Raw genomic sequence first — 18,597 nt, 5'->3', positions numbered from 1 at the left:
GTAAATATATCTTCAAACGCCTAGTTTCGCGTGTACCTTCACGTAACAACATGATTTACTCAGCCGTCATGAGTCACCTCACCGAGAACAATATCCTAACTACAGTACAGCATGGTTTCTGCAAGGGCTTGTCCTGCACTACACAACTTGTAGAATTCTATTACGATTTATGGAGTGAAATTGATGCTGAAGGCCAGATAGATTGTTTGTTTTTAGATTTTCGAAAAGCTTTCACACGGTTACGCAGTCACTTCTTATTTACAAACTACGGCAAATAGGTATACATAGAGATGTTATCAAATGGATTCAAAATTTCTTATCCGAGCGCAGCCAGTGTGTTGTTATTATTGGCAAAAAATCTAGTTACGTCAACGTCGCCTCAGGAGTCCCTCAGGGCTTTGTATTGGGAGCTATATTATTTTTTATATACATAAATGATATAAAATTTGGGTATTATGTTCTCCTTGCGACTGTTGCAGATGACCGCGTGATGTACTGAGGTATATCTTGCGATTAAGATGCGGCAGCATTGCAGGGAGACTTGGAACAGAATATATGATTGGTGTAAACAGTGGAACCTGTGTTTAAAGGCAAAAACATGCATCCATGTGTGTTTTATTAAAAATAAAAAAACCACTGATAAATAACTATTCTATAAATAAGGAGTTCTTTACCACAGTTAATGTCTCTAATTACCTAGGCATCGTGTTTTCTACTGACTGCTCATGGAAAGCACACATAGTGAAACAGTTGGGGTAAGGCTTGACGGGCGCTGAACTTTGTTCAACGAAACCCAAGATGTCGCGAAGTTGAATTAAAACGGAATGTGTTTACAACATGTGTTAGACCAATACTGGAGTACACCTGCCCACTATGGGATCCATCGGAAGCCACTCTCATTTCTCAAATAGAAGGTATTCAAAACAGGCAGAGCAGCCAGGTACGTACTGAGCAGGTACCATAGAACGGACAGTGTCACAATGATGAAAAAAAGAATTGAATTGGGAATTGTCTTCACGATGACTGAAGTTAAGGCTAAAACTGTTGTTTCAAAAAGATAATTATTTAAATACACCTTTTTATGTTTCTATGCGTACTGGTCACAAACACAAAGTCTGTGTAAACCGGCCAAGGACGTGCACATTTGCGAATTCTTTTTTTTCCAAAGTGTGTAGCCGAATGGAACAAGCTCTCTGAAGAACAAGTATGTTGTGTAAATGAAGACATATTTGTATCTCTGTTGTAAACCCCCCTGCTGCAATGCGGGGTAACTCTTGAATGAAGAAATAAAGAATTAAGACTAACAGGCCCCCAGCAACACATTGCAGCAGAAAAACGCTAGGTCAAAGCTTTTGTCAGTACCCCTTTAAAGGGAACACTTGTGTGGAGGGTGTGTGTGGTTTTTGTTCTCTTGCAAGAGCATAGTTGCTCAGATTTCTGTAAGGCTGCTGGTGGTTGACAGCTTTGACCCTTTTGTAAACAGACTAGGGCTGTGAATGAACTCATTATTTTCTACATTCACTTGAAGTTTCTACATCCACTTGAAGTTAGGGGCCATCAATATAAAAAGATGCTCATTCAAGTGTTCTCATTAACAGTGGATTGTACTAAACATGCAAAAACAAAAAAGAAGAAAAGGTACACTAGTTAGCCAAATGCACTAAGCTGAAGAAAGACACATTGAGTACCTCACTGCAACACAAAATGGAAATTTTAATCAAGTACTTGTGATAGTTTTACACAACGGGCATCTGTCCCGAACCCGATGCTCCTGGACAGCTGCGATGCGCTGCTCGCGATCTTGTAATATACAGGTTTTTGTACTAATGTTCTGGTAATGGTAGCTGTAGTGGAAAAACAGCAAGAAAGTGTTTAATATTAAGTCACTCATTCGCTATCACTAAAGCCTTAAAGAGTTAGAAAAACCAAACAGTATTGTTCTACAAAATAATGAGCAAACATTGCAAACACCCAAATGAAGTCAATTTCGCCTGAGGGGCAGAGTACCGATATAGTAGCAGCAATGTAGTACTACAAGACATGCACACAAAGCAAGGTTCGTTATCAGCCCTTTGAATATGTATTCGGTGTACACGGTTTTACTCATGCACCAGCAAACAAATGCAATCTCACTCAATAATCGTGACCACTGACACAATGGAGCCAGTTCTTTTAAGTTGCCCTTCATTGCATCAAGGCTATGTAAGCATGACATTGGGCGTTCTGCTTCAAGCCAAGGTGACGAGACCCATGCCTGTCTTTTTTCCCCCATGTCTGTTCTTTCTATAAAGAGACACTAAAGACAAATAAATGCTAAAGAGGTCATGTGGATTATGAAATAGCATACCAGAACCGTCGTAGTGCTTGTTTCGTGCGAAGGAAACTCGGGCTTACAGAGATCTACATCCCATTAGTGCAACTCAAGCCGCCAGCTTCCTAGAACAACTTTCTGACATAGCCTTCGCCATGCCCACATTGCCTGACAACAAGCGCTGCGAAGCACTGCCCTGGGAAAATGGAGTGTGCATCTTTCTTAAGGGTACCGTCAAGTTCCTTTTTTTTTTGCATAAATCAGACTGAAATGCTAACATTTTCATTTTATTCTGTCTCGCTATGATATGTAATTGTGAGCACATGTGATTTATTGTGCTGAGGCCCCACTGCATCGTTGGGCTTGGGTTCCAAAATGTCTCGCAGGTGCCACAAATACTGTTCAACATTTACCATAATTGCTCTATTACTGAGGTGCTTCTGTATAGTACTGACATTCTAGACATTCTCAAGCGCTTACATGGATGCAAAGTGTTGTTTGCCATTGTGCCCCTTTAATGAAATTAATGCTTTGCAGCGATATGGTGTCATCATGGTACTTTTCTTTCCACTGATCCCAGGAGGAGCAGTCATCTTTACTGATGTATCCCAAGAGGATGAGCTTTTCAGCGGTGTTGGCGACTACCAGTTCGACATCTACAGGCGCATGAAGGAGCACAATCAGTGAGTCCATCGCTCTGCATGGCTAACGAGCACAGGCATTATTGACTGTGTCACGCACATTATAAATGTTCATAAATTACGATAAATCAATGCAAGCCCAGCCCTCAGTGGTACGACAAAACTCGGTAGTACTGTATCTAGTTGATTTGATAGATATGTGGGGATTAACGTCCCAAAACCACCGTATGATTATGAGAAGAGCCGTAGTGGAGGACTAAAAAAATTTTGACCACCTGGGGTTGTTTTATGTGTACCCAAATCTGAGCACACAGGCCTACAGCATTTTCGCCTTCATCGGAAATGCAGCCGCTGCAGCCTGGATTCGATCCCACGACCGGCAGGTCAGCAGCAGAGTACCTTAGCCTCTAGACCACCGTAGCGGGGCTACTATATCTATTGTAAACCGCTGTGCATTCTGGTGCGGCACTCGAGCCAGTTAGAGATGCATCTCCAGTTAAGAAACAATTTACTTCACATTCGGATACCTTCATAGCATCACAGAGTACTGACCTTATGGGCATAAAAAAGCATGCAGGAGAAAGTTTTTTTGTTTCAATACATTTCTGATGTTTACTTCACCTCACTGTGTATTTGTCACCACTTTAAGTGTATAGCTGATGTAAGCGCTAAAGGCACGTAAGTAAGACGAGTGAAGAACACGGGACAAACACTGCTTCCAACTGAAATTTTATTAGAAGGGAACGCCAATGTTTCTTTCCAATAAAATGTTCCCTTCCAGTAAAATTTCAGTTCAAAGCAGCACTAGGCCTGTGTTCTTCGCTCGTCTTACGTACGTGCCTTTAGCGCTTACACAAGTTTTGGATCAGTACCAACTAGCTCGAACCCAATACCTTAAGTTTAGCAGCCAAATGTATCAACAACAGAGGGTAAGTGCAGTGTACTAGCACGGGAGCTAAACGTGGAAAACTGTACGTTTGTATTACATGCATTACTTCGACTTTTTGACTCGCAGGAATGACTGGAAAAGCTTCAAGCCATACACGAATGCACTCTGGCTCCACTACCTGTCCTGCAAGCTCCTCGAAAAGGGCTGGTCCTCGACCAGGAGTCGGCAGCAGAGTTCGGCCGTTGCCGAACTCAGAGAGTGGAGCGATAAACTCATCCTTCAGTGTTCATCGTCAATAGACATTTTCCTGAGGTGCATTGGCACACAGTCTACTCAGAATACGACAGGGGCTTACTACAGATGAGTGTTGCATTGAGTGATGCAATGTAAATATATTTTTCTTTCTTTTAAGGTCACAATGTTCTTTTAAGAATAGTTTTAAATTCTCAAATTTATTTTATCTCATTTTTCATGCATCACATGTAAAGTACTCATGCCACCCCATCTCCATCTGTATTCTTGTCCCAGTGTGTCTACATTTTATCGATTTTAGAAATAAACTTCACTGTAACATTGAAAGTACCCTTGCGGCTCTCCAGCGTTTACAACGTAGCTCACTTAAACAATGTTCAATATGATAATAGTGCAGTAGACATCTTGGCCATCCCACACGAAAATTTTATATTTTAAATGTGTTTTGTAAGAGCAGGCACCAGGCAATGGCAAATAGCTCCTGCAAACAAAACCTTTTTTTTTTGACATTTTACTCTTCCAGAATGAAATTCACATGAACCGAAGTTGTTTTTTCCCTCTCCACTGTGCTTGCGTCTAGGTAACACTGCTAGTTTCTCTCGGGCAGTAATATGGCATGAATCAATGCGGCGCACTAGCGTTGCGTTTAATCAGCTTCTACTTACATTTCTTTGTCTGATCAATTCGTCCGTCAGGGCCGCCTCAGACTTTCGAACCTCTGCTCTCTTTTGCTCGACAAGCTTCCCGAGGGCATTCTTATCCTGCAAAAACAAACAAAAGAGGGGGGGAGGGTTACATTTACTATGACTACCCATGGTCTCAAGAGCATATACAATACTAGTGAATAAGATTGTGTTAGCTGTAGCTTAGTTTAATTTGCAATAATCTCTGGCAACATTCTCGTTGCACAGCTGCCACACCAAAATAGCTGAGCTGAAAGCTTGAGCTTTGTAATATTGCAGCTCACTGGAAGAACTGATTTCGCGAAATCCCAGGCCGCCTGTTCGTTGAAATTTGGCCAAAGGTTGCTTGTAGGTGCGTCGTCTTGGTCCTGGTAAAACAAAAACCTACGAGTTGAACAAATGGTTAAGATATGAAAATAATTATTGTGCCCAAACCTGGCACACAATTTTTCATCTAAAATCAACAAAAAAACGACAAAGGTTCTTGGACTAACAAGTGGCAGGTCAGCGGCGGGCAGCTTGCTGTCCAGTTCTTTCTCCCGTAGCTCAAGGCGGTGGAGTTTCTGTGGAAAAATCGCAACAATGCGGTGAGTAGCACGGCATGCTTTCTCGCATATAACCCGCATCAAGAAAACAGAGAGATGTGCTCAAAAAGTGGGTGTATAGGTTATATGCATGTCTTTTTCTTTCTCTCTGTAACTTTAATGGTGGTGGTGCAAATTATGTGCACGGACACGATATGTGCGAGAAAACGGGGTATATAAAGAACAGTTAAATGTCGCACTAGCTGGTCTTGCATGGCTGACGAAAATTATTTCCGAAAGAATAAGATGCAGGCACCGCCCTTCTTTTGTGTGCCCATCTCCTTTTAAACAGTAGTGCAGTCAAAATTCCAAGGGAAAGAAAAGGCAGGCAACAGGTGTTGCAATGGTGCCACTGCCAACTGCCACCTTATTTGAAGTCTTCCTTGGCTTTATGCCCATACATGCAGGTTTGTATAGTGGTATAAATTTTGCATTCAGCTCAGTCTGTCGCAAGTTTGTGTGTCAAAATGTGTTGTTTCAAGCATTCACTGCAATCTTGATGATACCCAGCAGAATATTACTGATGCCCCAGTTGAAGGTGTGCCGAGACAAATTCTAAATATTTTCGGATTGTCGCTCTAAATTAAAACACTGGTACTGAGAACCCTAAATATAGTAATATGGTGCCTTGGAATGGGCCAAGTATGTTTGTAATACCGTTACCTTAAATAAAAACTAATTGTTTTGATATCAAGAGGCTGCCTTCTAACTGACATGTCATCGCAGTGCAACATCACAGGGAGACAATAACTCGCCGCTTAACTTGAGGCAGATCAGTCATCTGCTCATGATACATGTGAGCAACAGTGAGTGAATTGTCGTCCCATGACCCCAACAGTGCTTTCTATAATTTAGGTTGCACACAGGAGGCAGAAGTCTCAGTGAAACTGTGTTGTCTCGTTGAGATAATGTCTTGGGGCTGGCTTTTTATTTCTCAGCGGCAAAAATTTTAGAATTTAATTTAAATACTTTATGCGCGTTGTCCAACTCCGGTAGGTGGATAGCGCTGACACTGCATGCCAATAAAACGAAAAACGTCTCTTTTACAACGTCTCATAGTCGTGTCAGTAATCCTTTGAAAGGACCCCGAAAAAGCTCCAACTTCTTACAAATTAAACTGAGCTAGTTCCTTCAGACCATTAACAGGCCAATCTAAGCATTTCGCATAGTGTGGATATTTTAGTGTAAAGAACCTTTAAATATGGGCGTGTGAATTGTGATCTTCATGGCTGAATCAAACAGGAGTTGAACAGTGAGAGAAGTAAGTGAATTGAACTTTGAAACATCTTTTTTTATCATCAATGGCAAGTGTGCATCCAGCATCAGCATTAAAAGCACAAAGGGACATTAGTAAGCCGCTGTATTGCGTAATCTCTTGTGATTTGTGCCTACAATATACTCAAAAAGCTTATGCCACCGTTGCACAGATTTTGTGTTAATTGTGGTGCCCTTGATATTTCCAAATAGCCATAACTTATTCGAAAAAGATTCATGTTTATGAATCACAGTTATTCTATCTGGATACCAGATGAAATCAGGCTTAATAAGACTTGACTGGTATTTTTAAGCAAACAAATTATAACCACTTGACACACATTCACAGGGCTTAGTGGGTTGATAACATTGAAACGACAAAGTTTTATGGATGTTTCACACGATTTAATGGGGTTGTGGGGATAAATATTGGTAAAACAATGTGCCAGGTATTAGTTCAAGTGAAAGATGAACACTAACCTGATAAAGATGCATGCTACTGCCACGGAGCTGCACAGGACACTTAAAAAACTTCCGTAGGCAAAAATCGATCGGAACACATCCCTCTTTCCTCCAACAAATTTTTTTACTAGTATTTTGGGGGTACTCAGAACCTCTAAGTCTAATAGACTATTTGGTCCTGCTAACATTTATCAATAAAGGTTTAAAATGTAAATACAATTGAACCTTTCAATGATAGAATTCCTCAAAAATTTGATTCTCGCAGCACTGAAGAAATATGGCATTTCTGGCAAACATCCATAGAGCTCAATGCATTTTCCCCCTCTCGGCAGCAAAGAAATTTTAAAAATCACTTCTGCACTAATGAAAGTTTCAGGCATTTTTTTTTCTAAACTAATCAGCTAGCTGGGATCCCAGAAATTTGAAAATTGCACCACTGCTCATTCGACAAGTTTGGATCATACGTTTCTGCCAACAAGCATCGGGGAGATGATGGTGATAACAACAAGGCCCTTCCCCTCTCTTCCCCTTGCTGAGAAATTTTAGCTAATGCCCATGCTGGCAACTGTGACGACGCATGACATTTGAAGTGACAACATTCATGAAAGTGACGCCATGCCACATTCCAATGGACATTTCATTGGCTGCCTGTTCACTACTGCACATCTCTCCACGATTGCGCTGAAGCCTCCCGGCAAGTAAGTTTGCGTGAAGTTTTGGATGCTTTAGATATCATTCACAATTTTCTTGCCACCCATGCCAACGACAACAAAGCTGTACAGAGCTTGTTAAGCTGCGGGGCAGAGCAACAGAGCAAGATCAGCGACTTCTTTAAATAACCTTTCAGCTGATGTCTACATTTTTTTTAAATTCGTGACAGCGAAACTCTCACCAGAAAGAACAAAATATCTTTTTCCAAAGGTTCTGTTAATGAGGAACTGTAAATCGGTGAAACGTACAGAAAATAAATACCTGGTTCATGTTCCCAGAGCTTAATGTTTGTCACCTTTGGGCTTGGGAGAATTATGTTCTCGGTAAAAGTTACCCTTTGACACCTTAGTCTTCAATTTATCACTTTAAGCTTGATTTTACTTTTAACTGAGTAGATCGCTTATTAAAGTGTGACTGGCAAGGTAGGCAAGTGGTGCTCGGCAACAGATTCGATTGTAAAACATGGAACAGTGCATACCTTGACAAGTGAAAGAGTTTGAGCTAACTCCTCCAATTTCTGTCTCTTGCTTCGGTTTACCTAGAAAAGTCAACAATGGATGATTGCCAAGAAATAACGAGCTTGCACGCCATGCCAGACTCTCGTAAAGAAAGCCAGGACCAGCGCACCAGAAATCGGGGCTAGGTCATTTGCAGTGACACGAAAGTGCAACTTACCTCCGCCTTCCGTACTGCAAGATTGTACTTGCTCACAAACTTTTGCCACTTCTTGAACCTGTATTCTTCTTCAGCAGCTGTCATATGCTTGTCCCCGACGGTTGCATCCATCCTTTGCAGCATGGATAAAAATGAAGCAAGCTTTTATTAAGTTGATGTTTCAGCCACTCCCTAAATAAGAACAAGCCCCCTAGTGCTTACAAGTGCTGGTCCACTCTCTTCCGAAGCTGTTCCAGGTCTTTGGATAGGGCTTGCTCCTGTGACAGCCTGGCCTTCAGTTCTTCACGTTGTCGGAAAAGCTCTTCAAACTTTTTTTTAAAGCTGCAGTTTGTTTTTAAAATGGGGAATCAGTGCTGAAAAGAGGCTATGCCAGTGTATACAAAGCTGTTACCACCATGGCTGTCACATTAGGCACACTTTACTATCATGTCGCCACTGCATTACCAACTCCTTTTTTTTTCTCTATTAAACAGCAAATAGTACAAGCATCAGGAACTGCCATGTTGTCGCACGGCACTGCTCAGTGGAATTGACGCTCTGATACTAGAGTTCATTGTGCTCCACTATGAATTCTGTGCAATGTGTGCATTGTGTGTACTGTGATGATCATGCCATACTCCAAAGTGAATGCATCACTTCGTTTGCTTGATGCATTTATGCTCGGGTATTTATGCAGATGTCGTGCACGCTGTTGACACTATTGATCATGATGCACCGAACTAGCAAATCAGAACAAGCTTTGTTTAAAGCCTTTCAACAAGTTCCTACTCATGACAGTGTGTGCAAGCTCCGATGCCGAGGCCAAGCTCTTCCAGTCTAGTGCCGATGCTGCCAACCGATGCTGCCTTAGAGAAGATCATTACATGTGTCTAATGTCGCTTGTTCTTGGCACTGGGAAACTTGTAATCACAAAGTGCCCTATTAAGTTCATTACACATAATCAGAATGTGTGGAACTTATGAAATGTAGCATAACAATAATTTTGCTCACAATTGCACAGTTACAGCTATAACAGTTGCAGAACATACGTATGCCTCGTGTTAAAGCAGCGTTTCAACAAAATTTATAACTCTCTTGCATGTGTGGAATAGGGTAACCAACAAGAATGAACACTCGGCACTCGCACTCTGTAGTGTCGGTGCACCAGAAGTTGCAAGTAAATTTGAAAAGCTTTTCCTATTTTATTCTATTAAGCATTGCAAGGTGGCGGCTGTGCCTCGTCAGCAACGACGAGGACAAATTTCCAGACTGTGCTTCTACTTTGTGTTGCTTCCCACGTTTCTGAACTTGAAGCCAGTATTGTCGGCATGAGAAAGCACAAAGGTTTCTTTAATGACAATGACACTGAAATTTATGGCTGAACTGGATTTTAGCCCGAGAAAAAATGCAGCTCCACCCACAGAATCGAGATGTGACCGCCCTTTCGCTGTAAAAGACAGCCGTGCTACATAGTTTTCCCTTGAACTGTAAGTACTTTTGCCCAAGTAATGTAAGAAGTTACCACCAAAACGTAACAAAATTTACCTGGATGGTCACGTTTCGTACGTAAAACCAGCGACACAAACTTGGGTATGGGGAAAGTCAACTACTTTAGACACTGTTGTAGTGCTTGACATCACGAAAATGAGCAAGCACTGTCTCTAGCACTAGCTGTAGGCAGAGCTAATATATTTCTGTAGGTTGAAACCAAATTTAGCAAAGCAATTAAAATACTGATTAGTTATACTTTCTGCAATTAGCATAACACACGAGTGTTCAGACTACTATGCTGCAAGAACTGAATGTTAAAAAATAGTCAGTACTTAGTAGCTAAATTATTAAAAACAAACCAAACGCTTGTGCTTAAAAGTGAAAAATTTACTGTTACAACAGCTATATTTCTTGTACCTGCCGATAGCACAACGACCTTAAAAATCAAACAACAGCTGTACATTATTGGGAGATTAGGTCACTTGACAGCAGAAACATTGCAGCCCATTGATGTGAATTTATAGGTGGATACTAAAGACAACTTTTGATTTGTTTATTTTTATTTAGTACCATTATATTCAGGGTTCTTATTCAAATGTCAGCATTAAGGAAACATGCAATCCTACAATGATCCTGGGGAGGGGGGGGAGTTTTGTACGTTATGTAACAGGGATCAATTTTTAAAATGCTAGTTTCTCAGCAAAAAGACACTCATCGTTGCCGAGTATTGCAGTCCATTCGCAGAACTATCTCCACTACGTAGCCGACTGCTGAACTCTCCCTCGCAGGTCGCTGACGTACTCCTGCCTATCGAAATTGTGGCCCCGGGCTTTCTGGAAGTCTTTAATTGCCTGTGCCGGCGCTATGCCAAGCTTGTCGACCATATACCTGCACACCACGTATCCGGTCCCGTTAACTCCGTGCGTGCAGTGAACCCCCACGAGCTTGCCGTCGTTCTCTGGTCGCCCGACGAATGTGCCGACGATGTCGGAGAAGGACTTCACGATTTTCGTGCTGGGAACGCGAGCGCCGGGGCACACGATTTTGGCGTGGGCGACGCCGCGTGAGACGATGCTCTGAGGGTCGTAGTAGCGATCGTTGTTTTTCCGGTCGATGACCAGGCCCAGGCTCTGTACCTTCTCGAGCAGGCGTTCTGGCGTGAACCGCTTGTTGTCTGGAAGCGCCGAGCATATGGCGACGCGAAGCGGAGCCTTGAAGGCTACGAATCGCGTGCCGGGAACCACATCGCCATGGTCGGTGTAGTCGGGCCACCGGTCTGGAACGGCATTCTTGTAAGGCGCCATGCCCATGCAAGTACGCAAGCTTCTTCTTCTTCTCCTCATCTCGTGGCTCTGAGGAGAACAAGCTTCACGCGATAAAATCTTCAACCTCTGTTACGAGTTTTCCGCATGTAGTACAAGGCAGCGCGCGAGCTTACAAAATGGCTACCGATGCCTTGCTGAGGCGGCTGGGGCAGCGCGAGATTGTGGCGATGCATGGTTCTGCATTCGGTTATAACACGGTGCTGGTACGTAAAATAGAGCATCTTAATTGGCGTGCCGGTATATTCTAGTACGTGAAATACAGTTCCTTAATTAGCATGCCGGTGTTATAGCACACCCCTCCTTTTAAGCACGTGTGAACGAGAAGGTAGAAGGCAGGCCACGAAGGGTACCTCGCGAAGCGTAGCAAGGGGAAGAAACAGAAGCAGCTTCTTGCACAGTCTTGGCAACCCTCATGCTGCAGCTTAATTCGCCTGCCATAGAGACCGTAATTATAGTGTCGATGGGACAACTAACAGAAGCACTACATTGGCGCCTAAATGCAAACTACCTTCACACGCTATCACTTCGCCATTATTTTCGGAATACTGATTGATTTGTGGGGTTTTAACGAGCCAAAACCATGATATGATTATGTGAGACGCCGTAGGGAAGAGCTTCGGAAATTTCGACCTGGTGTTCTTTAACGTGCACCCAGATCTGAGCACACAAGCCTAAAGCATTTTTCAGGATACTACCGAAGTGATGGGATTTTCGCTGAAAAACTATTTGCAGTAATGATAACGATGGCTTCCGCTTAGAACAAATTTTTGAAGCTCCAAAATTTCCCTTTCGGAGTACTGGGGCAGTCAATTTCACAATCACACATCTTAATAATAATGTTGCAATGTCGCAGAGGGTGAAGCCACCATTGGTAAGCGTCATTGTTGGGTATGGCATGGAAAAACTTTATTAAGACCCTTTGGGGCGTGAACTAGCATGTAGCGGGCCGCTCCCACCTTGGGACAGATAGGAATAACCTGTTAGCCCTGTCGTGGGCCCGCGTCCTTAAATCCGTACTGCGTAGCGCACCATCCCGCTTGGATGGCGTAACATTTTCACCCTGTAATGCAGGGCACCCCCAGAGCATATAATTTTAGCTGGCAAAGTCCGGTCAAAGCGCGCATGTGTTTGACGTCCGAGTTTCTGGGTAAATTTTGTTGGGTCCGAACAATAAAACTGCTGCAAAGCGCTCGTATTTCGCGATCCAATCATCTGCATAAACATCGTCCGTGCCGCAGAAGTTACCAGGATTGCGTGGCTGAGTCAACACGACCGGCTGTACCGGAGTCGCGGTCTAAGCAGGAGCAGCAAGATTACCTTCTGTAGACATCGTGGGGCTGACCAGGACACGTCCGCTGCGGAGTTCCGTCTGTGACGTACCCAGCACTTCCACAAAAATATACTCGCAACAATATTATAGAGCTCCTATGAACAGCTAGATTTCTCAATTTGTAGCAAATCTCAGAGAAACTGGAGCAGTCATTATTTCTCTTGCTTATGCAAAAATAAAGGTGTCATGCAGTTAGATGCAGTGAAATAACCTCTTCAGCTATTCTCTCTTTTTTTTTTTCTGACACATGCCAAATAACAGAATTCTGGATCAATAAAACTATAGGCTATGAAATAAACCTAAGGGCAGGTCCTCAGCCAGAAATTTATGGCCATGAGGTTATTAAAATACTACACTCAATCAGCAGAAGTGGCAGACAAAGCTACAACACACAACAGTCCACCAATGCTAATAATTCGCATCGTCCCTTGCACTCCCTCAAGGTGACTGATAGGCGAAAATCGGGTTCTTTTTCTTCTCACTTGATCGCCACCGACTCTGGCATAAAAGTCTGCAGAGAAGCGAATCTGTGCAACGGAAGCTACATCAACCAAGTTCGTGGTGCCGGGGCTTGATAGGGACACACGCGTAAGTGCTGTTTGTTCTGCGGAATATCCCTTGGTCGTGGCGGTCAAGATGAATATGCACATGTTCCCGACGTGCCAGAGAGATGCTTCTTAACTCCAGATTCTGGTGCAGTTAGGCACAGCTTACATCAATTTTGACAGGAGCGTGCCGTAAAACCAATTCGGCACCAGCGTGGTATCGCCACATTTGTCTAAGTATATGCAAGTCTGGTTCACGATTAATCAGCAACTTATCCAATGACGGTGCCAGCTTGCTTGAGGTGTCTAACTGTCATGCTATGCAGCAGCATAGCTTGACAGTCAGACATATTTTGCACTCCGACCATACTAGCTGCTGTGTCTGCATAACACATGAGCATTTACACATAGCAAACTGACCTATGTGTGGCTTGTGACCTATAAACATTATTCATACAAAACAGTCTATAAAACATATGGCCTACAGAAGTGCACAAAACATACTTAAAGGTAAACATGTTTAAGGGATAACCGTCAGGCTGGGCAAAAACTATACGAATAAAGCAAGTTCTCTAGCCCCACTTAGTTCATAGTTTGTTAATATTAAAATTCAAAATGACCCCACGTTTCGAGACCCATTCGGTCCCTTCTTCAGGTGGTGATTGAGAAAGGGCCCAGTTTCTTAGTCTTGTTTGCATATGCGCATATACAAAGACTTGGAAACGTAGACTGGGTCCCTACCGAGTGTATATGTACACATTCTGTGGAACCAGTGGAGAAAACAATACGGCAACAAAAACGCCGGGAAAAATGATGGTGTACAGTGGGACAACACCGAAAAAAGTTGCTAGCTTCAGAGCCAGCTGGACAATCGCCCCCCACGAGCGTGGGGCCAAATGTGTCTCGAAACATAATGCTGGTTTTTAATTTTACTATTAAGAACTGTAGACTAAAAGTGGCTAGAGAGTTTGTTTTATTCCTACAAAACATATTGCTGACACTCTGCCAGCACCAGTGATTTTGTGCACTGCCATGAACCAATTTAGAGTGATGCAGGCGAATTGAACACACTTTGAAACAGCGGAGTGCCAGTTGTCGCTGGCTAGCTGTCCAAGTTTGTCGAATTATTGGTGGTGAAGTTTCACCAGGAAGAAACACGAACACCAGTAATGTATTTAAGCCAAATTATCAGAGCAGCATAATGTCCTCACCTTTCCGGTCGCGAGTCTTCAACTCCCAGAAGAACTGCTGCACGTGCGTGTGACTTAAGAATCTCACGTGCTTGTTGAGGTAGTTGTCCTGGCGCAATTTTCCCAGCTCGAAGACCTGCTTCGAGTTTTTCAGCTGTTGTGAAAGCATCATTCATTAAACCAAAGTGTGGTTTCACACTATACCACAAATGAATCAAGCCCATAGGTGCTCGCGCCGTAAGGCCTCACTACAACAAATATTTGCTTTATTTGCAAATTAACATTATATTTATTATTCACAACTTTACAACAACAAAATGACACTTACCTATAGGCAAGTTACTGTAAAAATAAAGTTTTTCTTATTCAAGTCCTGGAATGTTTATGAACATTGGCAAGCTTTTAACAACTTAGTGCCCAAAATTTATATATATGCAATGTGCACCTGTTACAACTGGCTGACTGGACAAATATAACAAAATTAATATAGGTAATTAATGTAGAGGCTTGTCAACATGATTATATAGTTTTTACAATAATTTGGCAACAGCTATGTTGGCAGATGAGTGGCATATTTCAAAGCAGGGTGTAAATTATAAATTGCATCCTCTACGAATGTAATCATGCTCGCGAAATTGTAAGATTTTTTACTGCGACTTCCTTTCTTCTTGGTTTTGAAGTACGCAATAATCATTGTAAGAAACAGAATAGTCTAAAAAAAATTTCATATCAAGAAAGCTTATTGTATAATGCTCTTTTACATTTTTTTATTAAAAGCAATGCATCTAGCTCATTCAAAAGAGGAGATATATCTCACCACAGTTTTGAATATTTACGCTACATGTAACCAAGTGCCAGCTGAACACCCAAACACTTGTGCAGGACAAACATTGGCACTCGTGCATGGCACTCAGGGACGTTCACTTTCAGCCAATACGATTCTCAGCAGATGCTAACATTTTATTTTTAAAGCCGACATTACCGTCAACCACACAGTCTTAGCAGCTATCTGAAATCGCCAGTTTCAACTAAGTGAATACAGGACAATGATGATAATAATAATATCTGTGGTTTTATGTCCTAAAACCAGGATACGATTATGAGAGACGCTGTAGTGAAGGGCTCCGGAAATTTCGACCATATCGGAAATTTCGAAATCGCACAGTACATATGGGCCTCTAACATTTCGCCAACAACGAAATGCAACCGCCGCTGCGGGCTTCGAACCCGCGACCTTAGGGTCGGCAGCCGAGCACCATAGCAGCTTCCACCGATGCGGACGATAAAGAAACATGCTAACACGGTTAATATTTTGGCGCTTCCCAATAGCCAGACTCGGGGAAGCACACACTTCTATGAGTGACCCTGAAGCTAATCCCACCTTTAGTTGATTAGACTACCTAAGCTAGGACAAACAAAAAAAAAAGAGCCTTAGATTTTATTTTATAACAAATCTGGCGTTTAAATAGACGGTGCAGCAAATTCATAAACGCCGTATTCTTTACTGTTTACTCATGCCCAAAGTTTTTGCATGTCATCGTTTCACTGAGGCGTCGGTCCAGACTATTGCGTTAGAGAAATAAAGAACGAAAAAAAACGTTTAGCTGTCAGCAGTTTCCATGAAGTAGAACATCACCTATGCACCTACCATTTTCCTTGAAGAACTTGGCTCGTTCTTTCAGAACCTTGATTTGTTCCTGTGCCTGTTTTTCTGCAGCGACTTGGTGTTTCATCAACTTGAACAAGACATCGATATTATCTTCCAGGTCTTCTTCGAGCAATTCTTCGAGTATTTTTTCCGGGTCTTGTTCGAGTATTTCGCGAAGCCAGGCTGTCACCTAGAAACAGATCCTTGGTGTTTAGTTGAGACATGACCGCGGATTTACATTCGCTACTATGTTGAATAAATCGGAAGAACCTGTTTCTTTCGCTCCTCTGGTGTGGGTTTACCAACTGGTTCTGAACTGCTGGCCATCTGTTCCGCACAGATGTCACTCCTCTTGAACAGCTATCAACTATTTGCGTTCGTGTTCTAGCAGTGCGAACGTTACATGCTACGATACAAACAACCCGCCTGTGGCTGTACCCTTTATATTGAATGGCGGCTAGCGCCACCTAGCCGTAATACTTAGTGAACAAAAAATAGATTTACCCTTTTTTATTCTCTTTAAATGATGAAGTTAAGAACTGGCGCTTTGCAGTGAAGAATTTAATTTTCACTCGTGCTTTGATTGTAGCCACTAATCGGATAACCTTCTTCTAATTATTTATCCTTCTAGCTATTCCTGTCCCCAAACCCCAGTGCTTTGAAAAACTCTGCGCCATCATCCTGAACTATAGGGTGAAGCCCTTTACAGAACATTGTCAAGTGTTCGGCAGTTTTCTCATCTTCTCCGCACGCAGTGCATACCGTGTCTACCCCTTCGTAAAGTCTTGATAGAGTTAACTGCTATCGATATCCTCTGTCCGCCATCTCTGCATTTTTCGCAAGTTTGCTGGTATTAGATGGCAGAACATACTAATGAGCCGTACATTTGTTGCCGAAGAAAGCGCAGAACATACTGAAAAGCATAACTGTTTTTGATTCGCTTGAAAAAAGTTGTCGTAGAGCCAGACCGAAGTGTGAAAATCATAAAGTCAGAGTAAATTGAAGAATTTTGATACGGATAACAACTGAAGCTTATGATGATGATGACGACGACTTTTGTGAACGGCCAAGTGGCAATAAAAATCACCCGTTTATTATGATAGTTATAGCGCGAGAACCACCTTTCCTTCCTCCGTTGCGAGAATAGAACGACGACACAGAGACAAGATGGGCACGAATGACTTTGTGTCGTCGTTCTGTTCTCGCGCTATATCCATTGTCATGTCATACCAACTTGCCCAAGCAGCCACACTCACTTATTGTTTTTTTGTAGAAAGTTAAAAAAAAACATGCGCACAAAAACGCGCTGCACGTTATTTTATTTCATGCCTACATGACTTCTCATACGTTATCTGTCCATGTTTTACCAACGCCTCCTCTAAACAATGCCTGGGGAATGGCTCGCACTCCCAGCGGAGTTGGCCTGCCTTCAGTTTTGAGCAAGCGCCGCGCGGTGGTGCTCGCGACTGAGACTATTATCGATATCGTTCTTGGACTAGGATTCAGTGTAACGAAGTGTGGATTGATGGTATTCAATGATCCCTGTGATCAGACGGTGTCCATACAAGGCCAAGAAATACCGAGGGTAAGCGAATACAAGTACCTTGGAGTATGGGTAAATGAGAGTGATAGATACATGGAGGTACAGGAAAAAGCCTCGGCAGCAAAGGGAAAGAGGAATGCGGCAATAATGAAGCACAGAGCGTTGTGGGGATACAATAGGTATGAGGTGCTTCGAGGTCTGTGGAAGGGTGTAATGGTTCCAGGGCTTACTTTTGGGAACTCAGTGGTGTGCATGAGGGCAGAGGTGCAATCGGGAGTGGATGTAAATCAAAGGACTGTGGGACGCCTCATGTTGGGTGCTCACGGGAAGACGACAAACGAGGCTGTAAAGGGCGATATGGGGTGGGCAGGTTTTGAGGCGAGGGAAGCGCAGAGCAAAATAAGGTTCGAAGAAAGGCTAAGAAATATGAAGGAGAGTAGATGGGCAGAGAAGGTGTTCCGTTATTTGTATAGGAAGAGCGTGGACACACAGTGGAGAAAAAGAACTAGAAGACTCACTAGTAAATATACGGCTGGTACTGTAAGCCATATGTCAACAAAGAGCGTTAAGGGAAAAGTCAGGGAGGCGGAGAGGATTTACTGGATGGCAGCTATGGAGAAAAAACCGGCTTTGAGTAACTACCGAAAGGGCAAAAATGAAATAAGGAGGGAGGCATTTTACGATAATTCAAGGGGAAGCGCTTTACTGTTTGAAGCGAGATCGGGTTGCCTTAGAACGCGTAGTTATAAAGCAAGATTCAGTAAAGAAGAAGAACAATGCACATGCTGCGGGAAAAATAAGGAAACGGCGGAGCATGTTCTGATTGAATGTGGAGATATCCACCCAGGTGTACGTTTGGGCACGAGCCTACAGGAAGCCTTGGGTTTTAGGGACAACAATGGAAAGCTGAACACACCCGCGATTGAAATAAGTAAGAGACGGTTAGAGTATTGGTGGCAGAAAATTAGAGAGAAAGGACAAAAATAAATATTGGAAAAATAAAATATGGACAGTGTGCCGTAAATGGCAGAGAACTTAAGCTGAAAATTTACCTTTTTTTTCCATTAAGATAGAATTTATCGAA

The 18,597-nt window shown here is 42.7% G+C and overlaps 3 protein-coding genes across 3 annotated transcripts in view; 1 reads left to right on the top strand and 2 right to left on the bottom strand.

The window, feature by feature from the left end:
* Positions 1-4,420, top strand: part of LOC119159360 (uncharacterized) — a 32,448-nt gene extending 28,028 nt beyond the window's left edge. The window contains exons 11-12 of the mRNA XM_037412092.2: positions 2,892-2,994; positions 3,968-4,420. Of these exons, the coding sequence (XP_037267989.2) occupies positions 2,892-2,994; positions 3,968-4,205 (341 nt within the window). The 3' untranslated portion in view covers positions 4,206-4,420. The remainder of the gene's footprint in view (positions 1-2,891; positions 2,995-3,967) is intronic.
* On the bottom strand, positions 1,686-16,403 carry LOC119159361 (uncharacterized). The gene is made up of 9 exons (XM_075865079.1): positions 16,241-16,403; positions 15,971-16,160; positions 14,344-14,476; positions 8,664-8,783; positions 8,463-8,574; positions 8,266-8,325; positions 5,271-5,339; positions 4,759-4,854; positions 1,686-1,844 (listed from the first exon to the last, which is right to left on the bottom strand). The coding sequence occupies exons 1-9, from the start codon at positions 16,295-16,297 to the stop codon at positions 1,824-1,826; spliced, it is 858 nt and encodes a 285-aa protein (XP_075721194.1). The 5' UTR covers positions 16,298-16,403; the 3' UTR covers positions 1,686-1,823.
* Positions 10,510-11,518, bottom strand: LOC142770125 (RNA/RNP complex-1-interacting phosphatase-like). The gene has a single exon (XM_075872671.1). It carries the CDS (start codon positions 11,273-11,275, stop codon positions 10,688-10,690), a length of 588 nt encoding a protein of 195 aa, XP_075728786.1. The 5' UTR covers positions 11,276-11,518; the 3' UTR covers positions 10,510-10,687.
* Positions 16,404-18,597: the final 2,194 nt, after the last annotated feature.

Source organism: Rhipicephalus microplus, chromosome 1 (genome assembly GCF_043290135.1).
Source record: "Rhipicephalus microplus isolate Deutch F79 chromosome 1, USDA_Rmic, whole genome shotgun sequence".
Lineage (NCBI taxonomy): Eukaryota > Metazoa > Arthropoda > Arachnida > Ixodida > Ixodidae > Rhipicephalus > Rhipicephalus microplus.
Note: the sequence above shows the minus strand (reverse complement) of the source record. Positions and strands in the feature narration are given on the sequence as shown.

Bases quoted from the DNA above. Each gene is read 5' to 3' on its own strand.
- LOC142770125 (XM_075872671.1), bottom strand. From the start codon at position 11,275: ATGAGGAGAAGAAGAAGAAGCTTGCGTACTTGCATGGGCATGGCGCCT.
- LOC119159361 (XM_075865079.1), bottom strand. From the start codon at position 16,297: ATGGCCAGCAGTTCAGAACCAGTTGGTAAACCCACACCAGAGGAGCGA. The intron at 8,784-14,343 runs GTGAGGACATTA...AACAAACTGCAG, and splicing joins GAAGACTCGCGACCGGAAAG to CTTTAAAAAAAAGTTTGAAG. The intron at 8,575-8,663 runs GTAAGCACTAGG...CATGCTGCAAAG, and splicing joins AAGAGAGTGGACCAGCACTT to GATGGATGCAACCGTCGGGG.